Source organism: Pholcus phalangioides, unplaced genomic scaffold, assembly GCF_987345545.1.
Source record: "Pholcus phalangioides strain wild (caught in Gottingen) unplaced genomic scaffold, Ppha-v1.0 ptg000009l_1, whole genome shotgun sequence".
Lineage (NCBI taxonomy): Eukaryota > Metazoa > Arthropoda > Arachnida > Araneae > Pholcidae > Pholcus > Pholcus phalangioides.
Window position 1 is genome coordinate 16,110,626 of NW_028301602.1, and position 19,343 is coordinate 16,129,968.

Genomic DNA, 19,343 nt, shown 5'->3' on the forward strand with positions numbered 1-19,343 from the left:
GCAGCAGCAATGAATGCCAAATCAGAGATAAGGAAAAATAATAACTACCAAAAAATTCGAAAAAAACTTAAGATATTCAAACTACATATGAGCGTATTGGATGGAATAAATTGTGCGAAAGAAATTGTAGTTTTCGGTGTATTATAATCTTGTTGGGAACGTAACCAGATAAACCATGAATAAGCATCAGTTTATGACGAAGTGGAGGAGTACAAAGCTCAGGATAAACGTTTAGCGGCTAAATTGCCCGTGTCACCATATTTACTTATGGCGTATACAAATCTACGCATTCTTTACTGGTGCGGCTTATACACCGAATCGACACCCTTAATACGACCCGCGATGCTGCAGCTGACAATTATGTTGGCCCTCGAGCACAAAAAGGTGATTGCTCACGGTCCGCATAATAATTATTGTGGAAAAAATTTTTGCAACAAAAATAAAACATACGGTGGTCTCATTATAGAACTCTTTTATTTAAGGAATTTCAATATCTAATATCTATATATATTTGACCGGTGTTTTTTTTTAAATCAAATATTCCGAAGTGATCTTACTGTACACCGACAGTGTACAAACTGAACCTGACACGACAGATATTGACACCCTCATTGAAAATTTTAGAAAAAGTCAAAATGAACGTAAATGTGTAGTCTATTCAGATGAAGAATAGTGTGAGGTGAAGTTTCATACAGATGCTGTGAAAACCTAAACACTATTTAGTGTAAGATAAGAAAGTACTCACTTCTATCACGATATCGAATGCTCTAGACTTCGATTCCGTTGGATCCTTTCTGGACGTATAACCGAACACCAATGAGAATGCCTGAACGGGAACTAAATCTATTTTATATCATCATTTTAGAATTGCAAGCGGAAAAGTAAGACTCATTTGAAAGATGTCGTTGTTCAATGAGGAGATGCAAAGCCTAGAGCTTGCTTTCTATCAGCTAAAAATAATAATTTGATGCTTTGTTTTAGTTAATGAAGCGTTGATCGATTGTTTTTAACTTTTGTTTTTACTTGTGAGTGTAACTTCTAGTGCATTACTTAATGAATCCATTAGATTGCTCGAATAGCCATTGATCTATTTTCGATTCTATTTCTTTTATTATTATCGCGAGTATTTCGAATGGCGATTCCTAAGAAAGTTTGTCTGCTTTTGAATGTCATGCACAAGTTGCTCTCTATTTTCTTGTGTTTTTAGCCATGATCATTTCGATACGCTTGACGTGGATCAGTCACTGATCACTTTTAGATGAATTCAGACTTCAGTAATTGACTTCCTGTTAATGTCAATCGTGAACTGATGCGCGATCAATTGATTGAGAGAATATTATTATGAGAAAAAGGCGTGTTGCATCAAGATAATAGAAAACTATATCGTCCAATTTAATTGATTTCGCTTTGTTTTCTGTGGATTTTGATGTTCAAATTTTCTAGTACTTTTTTGTAGTTTTAGATCACAATTTGTAATTTTTATTTATTTTAAGATAACAGCGTTAAGATAAATATGATTTTAATAAAACTTAATTCAAATTTTAAAACGAAAAAAAAGATATCTACAAGTTTACAAAATTTGAGTTTTGTTTACCACCATTTGAGATTTTCTTTTGAAATTTTGAACCCTATATCAGTGGAATCGAATTCTATCATAGTGATCAAATAGTGAAAACTGATCACTTTCCATCATATTTACGCTTTAGAAAATCTCAGTCGACAAGAACCTTGAACCACCGGCAGCCCTTTTAATTTGAAAACAGACATGCTTTTCTATTTGATGTTGACGGGTCGAACCGTGATTCGATATAACGCCAAACTGGTTGTAGAGCCAGAATTCTATGAAGTAAATGATGGCGTAAAACTGTAATTATATGCACGCATTTTAATGTACCGAATTCTCCAATATTATAGGTCCAGTTCAAATGCATTCAAGAATGAGTTTTGTTAATTTTTTTAGCGAAAAAAGAAGCAGAGCTGATTTCGGACGTTGTATTCTATTGAATGGTGTTTGAAGGTCATTATGTTGGATTAAAATACGAACACACAAACACAAAGGCCACAACAGGCAAGTTGCCCAACGAGGTGGCTGAAAGAAGATTCCCATGAAAATATGGATGTCAAATATAACTAAAATACAGTAACCCAATATCAAATCATGTATCCAAAAATAACAAATAATATATAATACACTTTCTATAAATAGATTATGGTTCTCTTATCTAAGCGTGGATAGCTATATGTAGACTCGAACCCACGACTTATAGTATGCAAGGCGAGAACGCTACCACTGCGCTATAGACGCATATGCATGCTGAACGTGTCAAAGAAAATATATTTTATCTGCTTCAGAGCGAATGGTATACTCGACCGGTGCACGATAGGGCGTGGTTCCGAGTTTTGGTAAAAGTAGAGGTGAAATTTTCTATCCAGAAACGCAACATCCCTACGGAAAACCAGTATTGTGGAAATAATGTATCATCAAGTGGATAGAACATCTGTCTCTACATAGATTAGTTAAATACCCGTAACGTCGTGCGTGGGAGACACGGCCCAAGAACTCAATTCAACTTTTTCAAAACTGTCAGATGAATCTCTAACATACCATTAATACAGTACGTGCGGAAAAGTGCAACTTATTTTTGAGGTCAATATACTGACCGTTACACAGATCGCCGAGCTTAAAAGAGCCCTATTCTCCTTCATCATGAAGTAACACAATATTACATTGGTATAAAATATGGCATGAGATGATGATATTTGAGGGGGGGGGGGAAAGAAAAAAAAAGAACATTTTGTTGTGGGAAATTGCCTTATCTGCCAGTTTGTCACACATTTGATGTCTTCGTTCATGAGACTGTCTTAAACATTGCTTAAAAAGATGAACTATTGAATGTTTGAATATTTACAGAAATATATATACATGTATACACAAGCGCACACATATTTTTCAAAATTCTGATACATATTTTGTATGGAGAATGCTTTTAGGCCTTAGATGTTTCGGAAACTCACGAGCATCATAATTGGAGATCTCTCTCAGATGCTGGTGACACGACCTTTCTTGTTTTTTGAAGAAGTTTCGAGATAGTTCCTCAATGTGGGAATGCATGGACGACACTTTCAAATCTTTGTGCAGATCGGCGAGGCGGAAAAATTTTGGTGCTCCAGAGTGAAGCACCGAAGGACGATTCTGGAATCGTTGTAGTTTGTACATGTTGCTCTTAGATGCGAAAGCCCAAGCTGTGGGGCACCATATAGTAACCCTGGCCGAATGATTTGTTCGTACATCAAAACTCTTCCTCCAACTGAGTTTGGACTTCGGATAACAGAATCTCAATAGATTCTCTAAGAGGATCTGAGCCTTTTGATTTTGGTATGGTTCCTGAAGTTGAGTCTTTCATCCAGGGTGGCAATCAGGTACTTAGTTTGAGTCGATGGCACGATATCTTCTCGCTTTATTATGAACTTCGTGTTTGAGGGTATATCTCGGTTTGAGAGTCATATCATCACACATTTTTTCACATTCAACTTCGTATTGTTGTGTGCATTCTACTTTTTGACATTTGTGTTCAGCTCCTGGAGGTTACTTAGCGCCTTCAATGGCTTCCTGTCGGTTGAAATTAATATAACATCGTCAGCGTATAAGCCCAGGATTCCCTTTGGTACCATGGGATAGTCATCCATGAAAGTATTGTATATCATCGGGCCCAACCTGGAACCTTGGTTAATTCCTGCGGTTATACGTCTTTTTTCTGAGAATGAGTCGTTTATGTTGACCTGAAAGGCCCGAATAGATAAATAAGAACTCAAAAATTTGATTATGATTGAGGGGGGCAGCCCTATTTATCATTTTGAAAAACTGCCCTTCATGTCAAATTTTATCAAAAACTCGACTGCAATCTAAAAGGGCTGCAACAGAATAATCTTTATAAGTTTTAGCTGCTTGAAGGCATTCGATCACCCTAACGATCTGATGAACTGTTCTGTGCTCTGCCTTGAAACCAAACTGTTCCATTCGGCCTAAGTTGAACTCGTTAGCGACAACTGTCAAGCGACGCTCAACATATAGTATATACACATAGATGTGATGCATGGGACAACGACAGAAAAGAATGCAATTTTAGCGATCACAACATAAAAATCTTAACATTGGTGAAAAATAAGGAAATAGCTAATTTCTTATAATCAATCATGCAAAAAAGCGCGCGTGGAATATTATATACATCACCATTAATGTCCTATTATGACAAGATTTAAATGAACACATATTATGATATATATGTTTAAATACATAGGTATTATATTGAAAAGTTATTTGAAATAATTGTAAGAGACATAGACTTGGTTGAAGGGGTGCAGAGAAGAGCTACACGTGTCCTTATTGGACACGGGGCTTGAGTTATGAAGAGAGACTTCATTTTTTGAATATTTTTACATTGGATGAACGCAGATGTCGAGGAGATATGATCGAAGTGTTCAAAATTTTCAATGAGATGGATAGAATGACCATGAACTTTTAGTACACGAACCCAGACCTCCACAGTCAGAAGCTAGCTCCCTAACCACTGGACTGCCAGGCGGCGGTCCAGTGGTTATGATTGGTCCCATATTGTTTATAATGTTTCTAATTACATTTTTAATTGGGTTGCTTTATTTTTGAAATATATGGCATCCATATCTGTTATGGGCATCTTTTTCTCAGCCACTTCGCTGGGCATTTTGCCTGTTGTGGTGTTGTATTTATATAAGGTGTTAATATAAGTGCATTTGATGAATACGACAAGGATTTGCTGATTTAGACTGGATTAGCATATACCATTTTTTGAATGTAAAGTTCTCACTTGAATCTTTTGTGTTGCTGAGTTATACTGTGAATTTTAATATGTACTAAATTTTTTTTATTTTTTTGAATCTATGTCATATACAGTTTTTTCACTAAAATATGTAATCTTCTAGCTCGTGATAATATGCGTATTGCAGTGCATATAAAATATATGTTAATATATAATACTGTTAGTTATGATGCATAAATTGACTCAAATATAACTTGTATCACCGTTTTATTCGATCTCGTGGAATGTTGGGTGATTGACGGACTAATTTGCTTTTGTATATTTCAGCTGACCCGATATGTATAGGGGGTTTTTGCTTTTGTTGAAAGATGAAATGATTGTCGCACTCATATGATATGTGAATATATATCGACAGTGTGATAATTATAACGTAAAATGTAATACTCAAGTGAAGTGATTATTATAAACCCCAAGGACACTAAATTGCTGCTCGTGAGTTGTTAATGGTCCTGGGATTGTCCTGGATCTGTCCCTGGGGTCAGATGTAAAGTTGATTTTTTTTGTGGAGAAAATAAATGCTTCTTTCGGAGAACCCCGTATGACGAACTATGTTTGCCGGACCGGGGGTTAGTATCTCTTAGTAAATTCTGTCAGTCTTGCAGCAAACACCCTCTCGAATAACTTGGACAAATGAGAAAGAAGAGCAAATGGGCTATATGACGCCGACGATGTGAATGGTTATCCAGGATTTGAAATTATTTTTATTATAGCATTTTTCCAATGTGCGGGAAAATAAGCCAGAATTTAAATGCGATTGAAAATGTTTGTAAGAGATATGATGATATTTGGATAAAGCATTTTTATTGCTTTACATGTGAGGCCATCCACAGCACGTGCTTTACGGGGCATCAATTTGGATATGATTTTCTCTATCTCGCCCGGGCTCGTCGGTGGCAAAACTGCGTGATCCAATGAAGGCGGGTTCGTCAAGAGAGTACTCTCTCACTACTTGATTCATTCGCTGTTCTGAAGTGGAGACGTCATTTGGAAAGAACTGCTGTTATAGATCCGCTGCGAATTAATTTACTTTCCGCTCGTCCTCAAATATCAGTACCTTGGATCTGCTGTGGATCGCTGGAATCGAAGTGGCTTTTTTGTTAATTTTTTTTATAGATGTTGTACACGCTCCCATCTCCTGGCTTAGCATCCATTCATCGCACCTCTTGTTTAGGAAATTCTTGATAAGGCGTTGCGTCTCGGCTTTTCTTTTGTTGTATTCTGAGTGGAAATATATAGCTCTGATTTTCTGATGCAATTTTCTGTACTTGTTCCTTTTTATTAAATTTTCTTTTAGGAAATATGGAAGTGCTAGTGGATTAGTTTCGTAGACGTTGCTGCGACGACACATGCCTGTATGTCATTCGTGATCTTTTCCAACTGGGCTTCCACTTCTGCATCCTGCTGTAGAATCAGTACAGGTATGTCTTGGAATAAACATTGGTATTTTTTCCAGTCTGTCTTTTTAGAGGGGTAGGTTGGTACGTGGGTCGTGCAATTTATAAGAATTTCAACTGGCAGATGATCTGAGTTAGGAGCACTAAAAATATTCGATTGTAGGGGAAACTGTAGGTTTTTTACCAGCGTTATATCCAGAGTATCCGGTCGGCAATTCAGGCTGTATGAACAGTATAAGTGGGAGTTTGAGATCCTGCAATACATATTCCATTTCTGTCGCAATGTACAGGTATGTACAACTATACAACGCAATGTATAGTTCTTTCAACTTTTCTTTCAACTACCTGCTGAAGAGTCAGTTCTGGAGCCCCAGTAAGAATGTTTTGTATTTAGGTTTCCCATTGCTATAGCTGGTATGTTGTCTCTGAAGATAGCGCTATGACTTAATAATCCTAAATCTCGTCAGGGGGTTTATATAGCGATGCTATTTGCATTTGTAGATTGCGATCGAACGACAAGCTACGGCTACAGCATCCTTATCTGTGGGAGATGGAAGTCCACGATGTTGTAAGGAAGGTGCTTTTTAACATATGTAGCCACTCCACCTTTGATGCCAGTGATTCTGTTATTTTTAATACATGAGAAGTTTGAAATTTTGGTCCTTTTTCCAGTTTCAAAAATGTTTCGGAGACGCATGCCACGTCAGTTTTTCTGTTCTCAACTAACTGACGGCGCTCTGATAAATCTCGCTTCAATTCGTCTGCATTCCATTGTAGAACAGCGATTAGTTTGACGTGTTTTGACATTATGTTAGCCCTTTTAGAATCTTTAAAAGAGCTTCCTCTTGTGTTCTCTGGCTCGGTATTGAGGATGACGAAAAGACACTCCTCGACTATATCAAGAGTATCATCCGAAGGAAAATCTTGAATTATGTTGTCGGAAACGATTTCCATTCAACAATTCGCTCGTTGAAGATTATGACCCAAATTTACCTCCAACTGACTCCGAACATCCATCGTTTGTTTGTTAGGTCCTTTTGGAACATTTGTGTTGGATTTTAGGTCAATATACTATGTATAAATATACTTTTTTTAAATTATAAACTTGAAACATCTCTGCAATCAAATAAAATTTGTTGAAATTGAGAATTAAAATAACTATTTTTCAATCAATTACGGGCGATCAACACTATTGCCATCTATGAACTTCGTTGAAACTTCATGTCCTCTGCTAATTTAGTTTTATTATTTGTTAACAGATGGCGGCAACATTGAAGGCAAAACCCCAATTTCATTGAGAATAGAGGTAAATGAAAATTTATAATATATTGAACGGACCAGATATAATCGGTAAATAGGACAACCTTACCAAACACGGGTTGAAGTGAATCTTAACAATTTTGATGTACCAAAAATGTTAAGGACACATTTTGCCCAAGATTTCATGCATTTTATGAGAGGAATCAGCATCTATTATTTCAGCATATACAAGAATGAGGAGAAAAATATATCCAAGAAAAAAAAACCAAACAAATTTAGATTTAATGATAGAAAAAATGTTGAAATTTCAGCAATGAAGGTAATTTCAAATTAATGAGAGAAAAAACACCGGGAACTCATTAAAATTTCGGAATTGATGAAATAAAAATAATTGAACGAAATAATTCAAGCACCAATGAAAATTAAGGATTGATGAAAGCAATAATTTGGGAATTGATGAAAATTGGGAATGAATGAAATCAATAATTCCGTAATTAATTAGAATTCAAAATTAACGGTATAAAAATGTTCCAGAATTGACGGACATTCAGAATCAATGCAAGAGATAATTTAAGAACTGTTGAGAACCTCCGATAATTTACAGTGACTGCGAGGCCCGATGCGCGACTGCACCTGTAACATTACACCCCTAAGGGCGATTCTGTCACAGACCCCCGCGGAAGTCGTTGATCACAAGTTGAAAAACACTGCTATAGTATTATATTTCCCGCAAAGTCTCTTCGTAAGTATTAGTGAGCGATTTTGCAGTGAATTTCCTTAATTTCGATGAGAATTCGTGGTGCTCCGTGCTTATGACCCCGACTTCCCGCATTCTTATGGATAAAATGTGGTCAGCAAATCGCAACTATGATACTAATACTTCTTAATTATTGTGGTCAATCCCTTTAAGTGCAATTATACAAAACTTGAATATTTCTGAAGCTAATAAACTCTGTGTTGATACTGTAATAAAAATTATTTTTCAATCAATAACTATGTATTTCATTGAAAAATAATTTTCATTGTGTATTTCATTGAATTCCACGTGCTATTTTAATTCTATCATTCGTCGACAGATGGCAGCAATGTGAACCGAAAAGAAACGATTTTTTTGAAAATAAATCTGCGAAAATTTTAAAACGATTTTTATCGGAAGAATGTAAAAGTTACGTAATTCAAAATCTTTGGAGTTTTCTGAAATATTCTGAATGAAAGCTTTCTCGTCAACGGAATGAAGTTTTACGATCTCACTATTTCTTATTTGATCTTTTAATGTAACTATTTTCTTAGCTTATTTGGTTCTTATCTTATTGGCTCGTTTCTATACTGTTCCACGGAAAATTACGTCAGTATGGTCAAATACAGGAACAGCTCTCTAGGGCTGAACGGAAATTTCAGGGCGACGCCACTTCAGAAAGGGTGCCAAATGAAAAAAATTGCAGAAGAATTTAGAAAACAATGTTTTGTTTAAAATTCATACTATGAATGTATTCGAATCACAACTGTGATTTTTGATGATTTTGATCTACCTCGGAGAACAATTGTGATTTTTGTGGTCATTTTACTAGAGTGGCTTAAACGCAGGAAGAGCATCGAAACCATTTCTCGTACGGATGAGAGTTCTGTCTCGAGCCATCCCTCTGATCAAATCTCTTCCTTGTTCCACTGGAACGAAATAAGCTATTCTCAAAGCGGGATGAATATTTCCGATATAGAAAAATGCTTTAATGTATTTGAAAAGAAACGTACGCGTTCTGCTCATTTCTAGTGGTTTAGATTAGCGGGTGCACAACCTTCAGCCTAGAAGCTAAATGCGGCCCCGTCAAGGGGTTTCATCCGGCTCACGAAAGTTGTTCCGGTAGAAAATATCAATACACACAACACGATAAATACCTATGTTGATCATCATATTTCTTTCATAAAAATTCGAAATACCAATAAAAAGTTGTCAAGGCAAGTTAGGCGGCCATTACGTTTTTTTCCCCTAAATTCGGGGTATTTGTTCGGATTTGGCGTTAGCATCGTTAGCACAGAGTGGGAACCATGGTTGGCGTAGGTGTGAAAGCAAGTATAGTTGCCAACTACAGCCGAAAAAATCGGCAAAGCTAAGTAGAATTTCCAGTTGCAGTCGAAATATTTATTATCAAAGGCAAGTAAAGTTGTCAATTACAGTTAGTAGGTGATTTGCAGGGTGAGTTTTCAACAAATATTACTAAATAACATCAGTTTTAACGAAATTCTTCAAGACCAGTTATAATGTTAGACTCAACGTGTATTTTCAACGGTCATAAAACACTTTTTTTACAAATGGAAGCTTCTGCCTAAGCTTTGAATCAGAATGACTTGAAAGTTTATATTCATTTCAAAAATAAATGGCAAAGTTGGCATCTTTAGCTTCTTGCGCTGCCGAAGATGTTTCAATGATTTTTGGATGACTTTCGGAATCTGATTCCGAATCCGAGTGCTACTATAACTATTACTACACCACGCATGTACCTCGTCCATATTCCTCTGCGGAATTTCTAACGAATTGGTACATGTTGGGATGTGCGTGTCTGTGTTATGAACCTAACGTGAAGCTTGTTTCGTTTGTAACGTGAAGCGTCTTGTTCTAACGTTTTGATGCTTGTTATAGGGCTGCCATCTACAACATATTTTTTGAACTATGAGTGAAGTCTAATATGTGAAGATTTTATCGTTGTAGGCCAGTTGCTCTCTGCGGCGAGACTTTTTAATGGGGAGATCAGCTTGCATTCATATCTTGAAAGTGGGAACCATAGAAAACCCAACTTCAGCCGACCACCACTATGGCGACGGCTCCAAATCCGTCTGGTTTTATCGGAAGGATTGTTTTTAGTTTTTGAGATAAAGTGAAAATTAAACTTCAATAGTAAGCAGAGCATATAAATTCCATTGAAACTGTGTTAAATTTAAATCATTGCCAAAGATATTTCAGTGGTTTTAGGGGTAACTTTGCGGTGCTGCCGAATCTGGAATTGGTCTTGTTGGATTAATGGGCTCCAGTTCTTCAGGTATAAAGCAAATATTTATTTCAATAGCAATACGAAAACAGAATGCAAATCACATTGTTACCGTGCGAAATGGAATTCAGTTATGAACTTAAGATCAATACATATAATACCACTGATGCCTGATGATGATATGAATGTAATAATATAGTGAATAATATAGGAAAATAAATGAAAAACTAAAAGTAGAAATTAGACGCGAAAATTAGTGCCTGCAGACTATTATTGAAAGGACGGGAGTCTGCATTATCTGAAAAAACTACAGGCAATTCGGCAAAACTAAAACCAGGTTTGAAATAAACAGCTCCAAAATATACCCTGAAACCGTTAAAATTTCCTTGGCAGCTTTTTTCTTGTTGAGAAGTGTTATATCATAATTGAAATGCAGCTTCCATCTCAGCTATAATCACATAACACTTACAAATTGTGCTGAATTAAAGAACCAGGCATTTCTCACAGAAAAAATCGCGTTTTGTTATTTTGCATATCTATTAATCTCTTATTGTGTTTTGACCTTTAAGAAAAGACGTAATAACGAAGAAGAACGGCAGTGTACTGTCCATCAGTTAACGAAAGCCTGAAAGTTCACGCAAAACCTCCACTCGCTATCACCATCATTTGTTTTTAAACAAAAAAATATGAGAATTCTGCTTCAAAGGTGGGTCATATTTTGATTATTAATACAGTATTTGAGCATATTATTCATACATTTGCTGAATTGTTAATGATATCATAACTGTTTAATGTCAAAAAATAAACAAATGGATCAAAGTTAATTGCAGTTGCAAGCACCGGTACCTTTCCAATGGGAATGAGCTTAATTAACCGTAAATAAAGCAATTATTTACGCAGCCTGCCTCCGTTTTCATTCCATGAGCATAGAAACAAGAGGATGTATCCAAATATACTCCTTTGCATCGCAATTCTTTCCATCATTATTTTTCCCTCCGACTCTATTCTCTCGCGCGAATGTGTGATTCACAAGGAAACTGTGTTAGAAGTATATAAACTAAACGTTGCAAAATTTAAAAAAAATGTCAAGTTCATTTCGTGTGTGTGTTTAGTACTGACAAGAGAGCCGTTGGATGCATTGATAAGATCAAAGTGAGTAGTAAGAATTCTCAATTGATACACCTGTGTGTATACTTTATCATATTTATAAAATTTCAACAATTTAAACAATTGGATGGCATCATTCTACTGTAGAAGAAAACCACGTGACGGCTGACATAACATAACGAGGGGAACGCAAACAGAGGTACTCGGCCGTATATTCATTTTATATGGAGCCATCGGCACACAGCACTGGCATATATTGTCTCACCAAATGATGCTACATCATGGATATAACAATGATGGAGGTCCAGGGTCCACTCAAGAAAAACTATCTACCCGTGCGGGACTTATTTTTGGTGCCCTCCTGCCCCCCCGTATTGTTGGCAGACAAAACTTTTTTTTTTTCAGCTTTTCTACTCGGATTTGGCAAATCCATCTTAGAGTGGCACTACGTGCGGCCCTCCCGCCCCAATGTGCATGTCGCTCGTCGATCCCACTTGTCTACTAAAGAAATATACCGATCATCAGAGGAGGTGGTAACCTTTGGTCTCCACTGATTGAGGTGGAATAGTTTACATAATCGGTCTATTGCTATAGTAGCAAAGCGGAATCGACGAGCGACCTGTACAGGGGTGGCTCTTGGAAAGTGCGGTCGCATGGGGCTCAGGTCTAGAAGACGGCGAGAAATCCGAGTTCAAAAAGTGAAAGAAAAGGTCTTTCTCTCGATCAAAAGAACCTGGGTAGGAAGCACCAAAAATAGGTTCCTCACGGCTAAATAATTTTTCTCGAGCTACCCCTGTACCTGCACAACTGTTACATCCATAGTTGCAGCATCACTTTCTTAATAAGTAAGACAATCACTTGGCTTATACAGCCGAATTCCGCGTATTAACGAATACCGAAAATCTCGTTCTAACGAACACTTCTCTCATCCACCTTATCACAATTCCTTTACAATGAAATTTCGTTATAACGAAGTGATTTCTCCGGTCTCTTGGAGTTCGTTATAACGGGATTCGACTGTAGTGAGACAGTATCTACAAGCACTGTGTGCCGAAGCTCCACATTAAACGACTGTACGGCCGCATACCACCTGTTTGTGTTTCACTATTAGATCAATCCAGAGAGCCAAGTGATCAATGACAGTGGAGTCGATATTTTACATAAGCTATCATGTGCCTAACTTTTGAAAACCAGTTTGTATTATGCGTACCACTTCATCAATTTACCGTTTCAAACGTTCAGATACTGACAAAAGTCAAATAATTTCTGATAAACTGGAACATCTGTGAAATAAGATATTATCTGCAGATAAAAAAAAACACCAAAAATCACCGAGCAGAAACTATTTCTGCATGACTGATGCGTCTTTTTTTGTATGAGCGAGCCCTGTTTGAAAAACGACTGACATTATTAACAGTTAATCCTCTAACCACTCTGTTTACTTTCCAAAATGAGGGTGTTACGGCAGGCTTCTTTGTAGGAAGTTTCTGTGTTTAAAATATTTTTTTTTTGAGGATTACATAAGGGTTATTGAAGTCACACGTAACTGGTAAAAAATACAAAAATCAATGAAGTTGAATGGTTTTCATTTTAATCACTAGATGGCAACACTGAGAATAAGAAAAAATATTTTTTTGATCTTTTTTCTTGTTTCGTGAAAGTTTTCCAAGCCACATGAAATCCGAGAACTTTCTTGACGTTGGTGTTATTCCATTGATTTAATACTGGAAGGACGGACGGAGTTTGTGTGACCCTGCGCTCTCTTTCTACTTCTGTATCTCAAGTAAGAATGAACTAAAGGCGGAAAAATTTCTCGACTTTTCCTGAATTATCATCTTCTTAGGAACAATAAAGCTTTTGTCATTATCTTTCTTAACAACGGAGATGCGAACCGATATACCTAGAAAGACGGAAGGTGGCCACGCTGACCCTCCCATATATTTTAGAACACACACACGCTCACTGTATAATACTACCTCCAGAGTCTGCCACGATGCTGGCCTGGAAGAGATCTCGGCAACGGGATAAGTCAGTGGCAAAGATCTGCCATTCATTCATTCATTATGCAATGAATGAATGAAATTATTCCAACTTTGTCACAGTTAATTTTGTAAGATCGAAATGCTTCTCATAGTCTCTTAGTGCATCTAATACGGTATATTCCTGTTCCGTGAGACTTATATTTTGCGTTCATTTTTATCTGCAAATGTCGCCCAGCAAGTGTCTCAGCTTTTGTTGTCAAGTATTTGTGTCTTTTTTTCCCGATAAATTGTTTGTTCTGCAGAGTAGAAATATTCACGCGCTTATGATCACTGTAGAAAATGCAAAATGGAGCCACCAAAGAAAATATCGTTTCAGAAGTTGACAAAGATTGCGTGAGAAAAATTCAGAAGCAGTTGTGGTGTTGATGAGAATTCAGAGGAGAATGAGAGAAAACTATTCCAGGTGAACATTTTTCTGAAGTAAGCAACAGCATGATGATATATGTGTGAATTAGAATGAAGAATTGTACATCCAACGGTTCCTCAGCTAATACAAAATAGAATGCTGCTGGAAACAATACGTTGCCGTTGCCAATTAGGGCGAAATACAAGCACTGAAGAGCTCTCGCCTTTTTCATCCGAGTTTCTCTACTTTACAGCGAACAGTAAAGGGCAAAATGGTTGCTTAAAAACAGACATCGGTGATTTTTTTGAAATATTATATGAAATCCTCTTTAGGTATGAATAAGGTTGCATCTGACAAATAACGCAAAAAAATAGACTGTGGTGCAAGGTTATAAAAATAATTTTCAGAGTATTTATATATATATTATATTATATGCGTGCCTTTCAATACTTTACAATAATCAATTCACTGAATATAATGTATTTACATAAAATATTCACACACACACACACACACACACTACAATACAGTATCAGTATAGTGTGATTTACATTGTCACAATTTGCAGAAGTTATAACATCTTTCATCGCATCAGTTTACACATATTTTTAAACATGTAAATCTCGAGAGAAGAATGCAAATATTCTCATTATCTACAATATTAGATAATCAAATTTCACTAAAGCGATTTACTTTGCCACAATTTGCACAAAAATTACCAATCTTTCACAGCATAAATCTACGGTATTTTTACGGCATATTTCAATTCAGAGAAAGTTGAAATGTACACGTAAACCCTCACAATATCATCAGAATAATTTGGTGTGACTTTTGAACATTTGATAAATATATCAGGCAAAGACAAAGTAGAATAGAAGGTTATAAATTGTTATTACAATTTACAGAGCATTAATACACTCCCTACAATACCATAAGAATTATTTGACGACGTTGACATCTGACAATTATGTTAGATAAAAAATCTAGGCTGAAAAAGGATAAATAACCATTTGTATTTCAATGCATAAATGAGATAGAATGTTGAGTCGACTAAAACATACCATCGTAATCAGTCCGACAATCATTAATATACTCTTTCAATATGAAATTTCTATAAATATTAGGTCGGCACAAATATACAAAAGCAAACCAGATCGTTAACCACCTAATATTCAACGAGATTGAAGAAAATTGTATACTTTTTAAAGTGCATGCATTATACATACACCAATGAAATTACGCATTTGCATATTTTGGTCAGTATCCCCGCCTGTCACGCGGGAGACCGGGGTTCGATTCCCCGCCGGGGAGGTTGTTTTAGTTTGATCATCGCGATTCAATTCGATTTTATGAATTCGTACTTTATTTTCAAAATCGCTGTTCAGTTTCAGGACTCGCACCGTGTCCTCGGTAGTATAGTGGTCAGTATCCCCGCCTGTCACGCGAGGCCGGGGTTCGATTCCCCGCAGGGGTGGTTGTATCTATTTTTTATAGTGTAATCCTGGTCACATTTTTCTTAACTAAAAAACGGGTTAAGAGCCAAAAAAGAAAAAATATGCCTTCTAGAAAATAAATACCTAGTAAAATATGTCGAGAAACATCATTAAACTGAAGTCCCTTCTGCCACACATTTATCAAATAGACAACAAAACTGCTATTATTGGAATTAGTGATCGCTTTTTCTCTTTGAATAATTTATTACTTAAAAAAAAATTAGTATAATTGATAGTAAATATTTTTCTAAACAGTAATATATTTTTCTTTTTAATTAAACTGTGGTTCCCAACTTCAAGGCGCAAATGCGAGCCGATCTCCCCGTTAAAAAGTCTCGCCACAGAGAGCAACAGTCCTACAACGATAAATCATTCAATCATAACACTTCACTCATAGTTAGAAAAACTGGTGGCAGATGGCAGCACTACACATAACAAGCATTACAGAGAAACAAAAAACTTCACGTCAGGTTTCACTACACGTACACGCACATTCCCGCATGTACAGATTCGTTGGGGGTTCTGCGGGGTGCATGTGTGGTGTAGCAGTAGTAGGTAGGGCCTCCAAAAAATGGCTCGGGGATCCATGATGTTCTTAAGTCGGCCACCTCGTTGGGCAATTTGCCTGTTGTGGCGTTTTATTTGTAATTTGTGTTAATTGCATTTTTAATTGGGTTGCTGTATTTTTGAAACATATGACAACCATATTTTTATGGGCATCTTTTTATCAGCCACCTCGTTGGGCATTTTGCCTGTTGTGGTGTTGTATTTGTATTTGTATTTGTATATGTATTAAATTTTTAAGTTTGCTTCGAAATTCTAACAGTTGTTGTTTACAAGTTGTAAAATAGTATCAGTAAAACTAGCAAATTAGTGGTCTCTAATCATAAGCGTATAAATTTTACAATTGTATTAAAGTAGTTGCCGTTGCTAGTTGATGCGAAGTACTCTCTTGATTCATGTCGTGCTATATTTATTTTTTTCCATGCAACAAATTAATCAAAAATCAGTCATTAATTCGAATCATAACAGTTGTGTGTTTTATTTGATAGATGTCAGAAGGGGTTTCAGTTCAATGATGTTTCTCAATACAATACATACTGTACTGGGTAGTTAGTTTCTAGAAGACAATGTTTCGGGGCTCTTAAAATATTATTTTTACCCGTTTGTGAGCAAAAGTAACTAGGAAAGGCACCATTGTTTCATGGTAAATAAGTTATCGAAGCTATACTGTGTATTATGTTTTACTTCCTTATTTTCCATTTTAAATTTGCAAAACTAATGCTTGCAATTCCTTTATTTCAGTCTCCACGCATAGAGCGCCGCACAGAGATGAAATTCACAGCTCCTATATTTTGGCTGGTCCTGGCTGTTTTCATGACGTTTTCGACATACGTACGAGCTGGTGAAAATGCGAATAAAATCAGAGATTTCTTTCGTTCTTCTAAATTATTTGGACGATCCGATGACAGTGTGTCCATTTTCTCGGGGAGACAAAAAGGACCCGGTCCTTTATCGATTTTCAAGAGGAAGCAGTACGGCCACAAGAACCAAGATCACATGATCGGGACGCTGTTAGCTGCCGGTATCATACAGCTGCTCGGGAAAGAGCGAGCGTCACGCAAACAGTCAATGGCGATGATGATGCCTTTTGGTGGTGGTGGTGGTGGACCTACGCATGGTAGGCACCCGTACCAAGCTCCTAGCCCTGCTCCGCAACCTGCTCAAGCTCAACCGCCACCGCCTCCTTATCAGACTTCGGCCGCTATGCAGACTATAACATACGCGGGTCCCACGATCGCGCGAAGTTATTTTCCAGTTGAAGAAATTTATCACTTTTGGTGAAATTTTTTAGTGTTGTAGAGTTATTTGTGTGTTTGTGTGTTATAGTGATGGTATTAAAGTTTTGTTTCACTGTATGACTCAGAGTGCCTCAGCCTTTTTTTTTCTTCAATGTATGAAGTTTGCATAGCAAAATGCTTTCATATTTACAATAGTTACACAGGATGTGCTGTAAGTGCTATTGCAGCCTATATTTCATCATACCTTGTATTGTAGAGGTATGATTTCAATTTGAAAGATGCTCAAAAGTTACTCTGCGTCAGTTTTTAGAGTGAAAATACAGTGTGCCACAAAATAAATAAATAAACAAATTACTGTATGGTCCCCCCTGTCCTCTAACTTCTAATAAGAAAGTTGTTGCTCTTTATCTCCTGAGGCCAACCGAAATATTTGACGTTTTTAAGTGCAATGTTTGATGAGAAATTTGAAGTCAAAAATCGAAGAAAAGTTATGAAAGAACAGCAAAAAAAAAAAAAAAAAACTAACGGAAAACGCCAATTTTTTTTCTAATTTATAAAGTCCTTTCAAAACTTCTCCGATTTTGAATTCAAATATCTCAACGAATATTGCAAACACAAATTTAGATTTTTTTCTGTTGGCCTCAGGAGAGACAGGGCATCAGCTTTTTAATTGGAAGTTAGAAGACGGGGCACTGTATAAAAATGTAGATTTTATTTTATTAGACACTGTATTTTCACTTTCAAAACTGGTGCAGGGTAATTTTTGAACGCCTTTTGTGCATTTCATAATTGAATATATATTATAACTTCCATTATAACTCATCTACGGCGGACGGTTGATGAGATAAAGGCCAAATTAGCAGTTACACCTGTATAGCCTCACTACACAAATTCATATGCATCAATTCTATACAGTTGCCACATTCAAAAATCTGACAATCTCTGGACCTGAGTACTGAAGTCTACCGGATTGTCAAAAATATATAAATAAATATATAAATACAAATACAAATACAAATACAACGCCACAACAGGCAAAATGCCCAACGAGGTGGCTGATAAAAAGATGCCCATAAAAATATGGATGTCATATGTTTCAAAAATACAGCAACCCAATTAAAAATGCAATTAACACAAATTATAAACAATATATACACATGATAAAATATTATACAATGCCCATAAAGAATACTTATGGTTGTCTTATTCTAAGAATGGATAGCTTCTCGATTTACCCCAACATGTTTATCGTATTTCTTTTTAAACCTGTCAATTGTGTTACAATTTACTACCTCCGGGGGTAAGCTATCCCATTTATTAACAACCCTATTAGAGAAAAATTCCCTGCGACACCATAACCTTGCATTGTCCCTCACCAATCGATACTGGTGTCCCCTTGTAAAAGCAGTCGATTGGCGGTGTACTAAAAGTTCATGGTCCATCCTATCCATCCCATTGAAAATTTTGAACACTTCGATCATATCTCCTCGACACCTGCGTTCATCCAATGTAAACATATTCAAAAAATGAAGTCTTTCTTCATAACTCAAGCCCCGTGTGCCAATAAGGACACGCGTAGCTCTTCTCTGCACCCCTTCAACCAAGTCTATGTCCCTCTGTAGGTATGGTCTCCAAAACCTTACAGCATACTCCAGTCCAGGACGAACTAAGCCTCGAAAAAGCGGAAGAATGACTTTAGGAGAACGCGAAGAGACCTTTTTGAAAATGAGACCAAGCATTCTATTCGATTTTTTGACAACCGCTGAACAATGTTCAGAAAACTTAAGTCGCTCGTCAATGAGAATTCCCAAATCGGTGACTCTAGTTGCATCCGGGATAGTGACACCATTCAACTCGTAAGAGAACCGTGGGTTGTTCGAACCAAAATGAGCGACCATGCACTTATCTACGCTAAACGTCATGCTCCATTCATTTGCCCATGCTGCAATCTTGTTTAAGTTGGTCTGGAGCAACTCCCTATCGCTTTCATTTCCGATTACCCCCATTAGCTTCACATCATCTGCGAATTTGCTAGTCATTCCATCGATACCCTGATCGAGTT

General features: G+C 36.7%; 1 protein-coding gene across 1 annotated transcript; it reads left to right on the forward strand.

Moving 5' to 3' along the window:
- The first annotated feature begins 11,586 nt into the window (after window positions 1-11,586).
- LOC149082106 (uncharacterized) lies at window positions 11,587-17,361 on the forward strand. The gene is made up of 2 exons (XM_089236859.1): window positions 11,587-11,643; window positions 16,785-17,361. The coding sequence occupies exon 2, from the start codon at window positions 16,812-16,814 to the stop codon at window positions 17,322-17,324; it is 513 nt and encodes a 170-aa protein (XP_089092985.1). The 5' UTR covers window positions 11,587-11,643; window positions 16,785-16,811; the 3' UTR covers window positions 17,325-17,361.
- Window positions 17,362-19,343: the final 1,982 nt, after the last annotated feature.

Excerpts from the sequence above, each read along its gene's own strand:
- LOC149082106 (XM_089236859.1), top strand. The coding sequence starts at position 16,812 with ATGAAATTCACAGCTCCTATATTTTGGCTGGTCCTGGCTGTTTTCATG.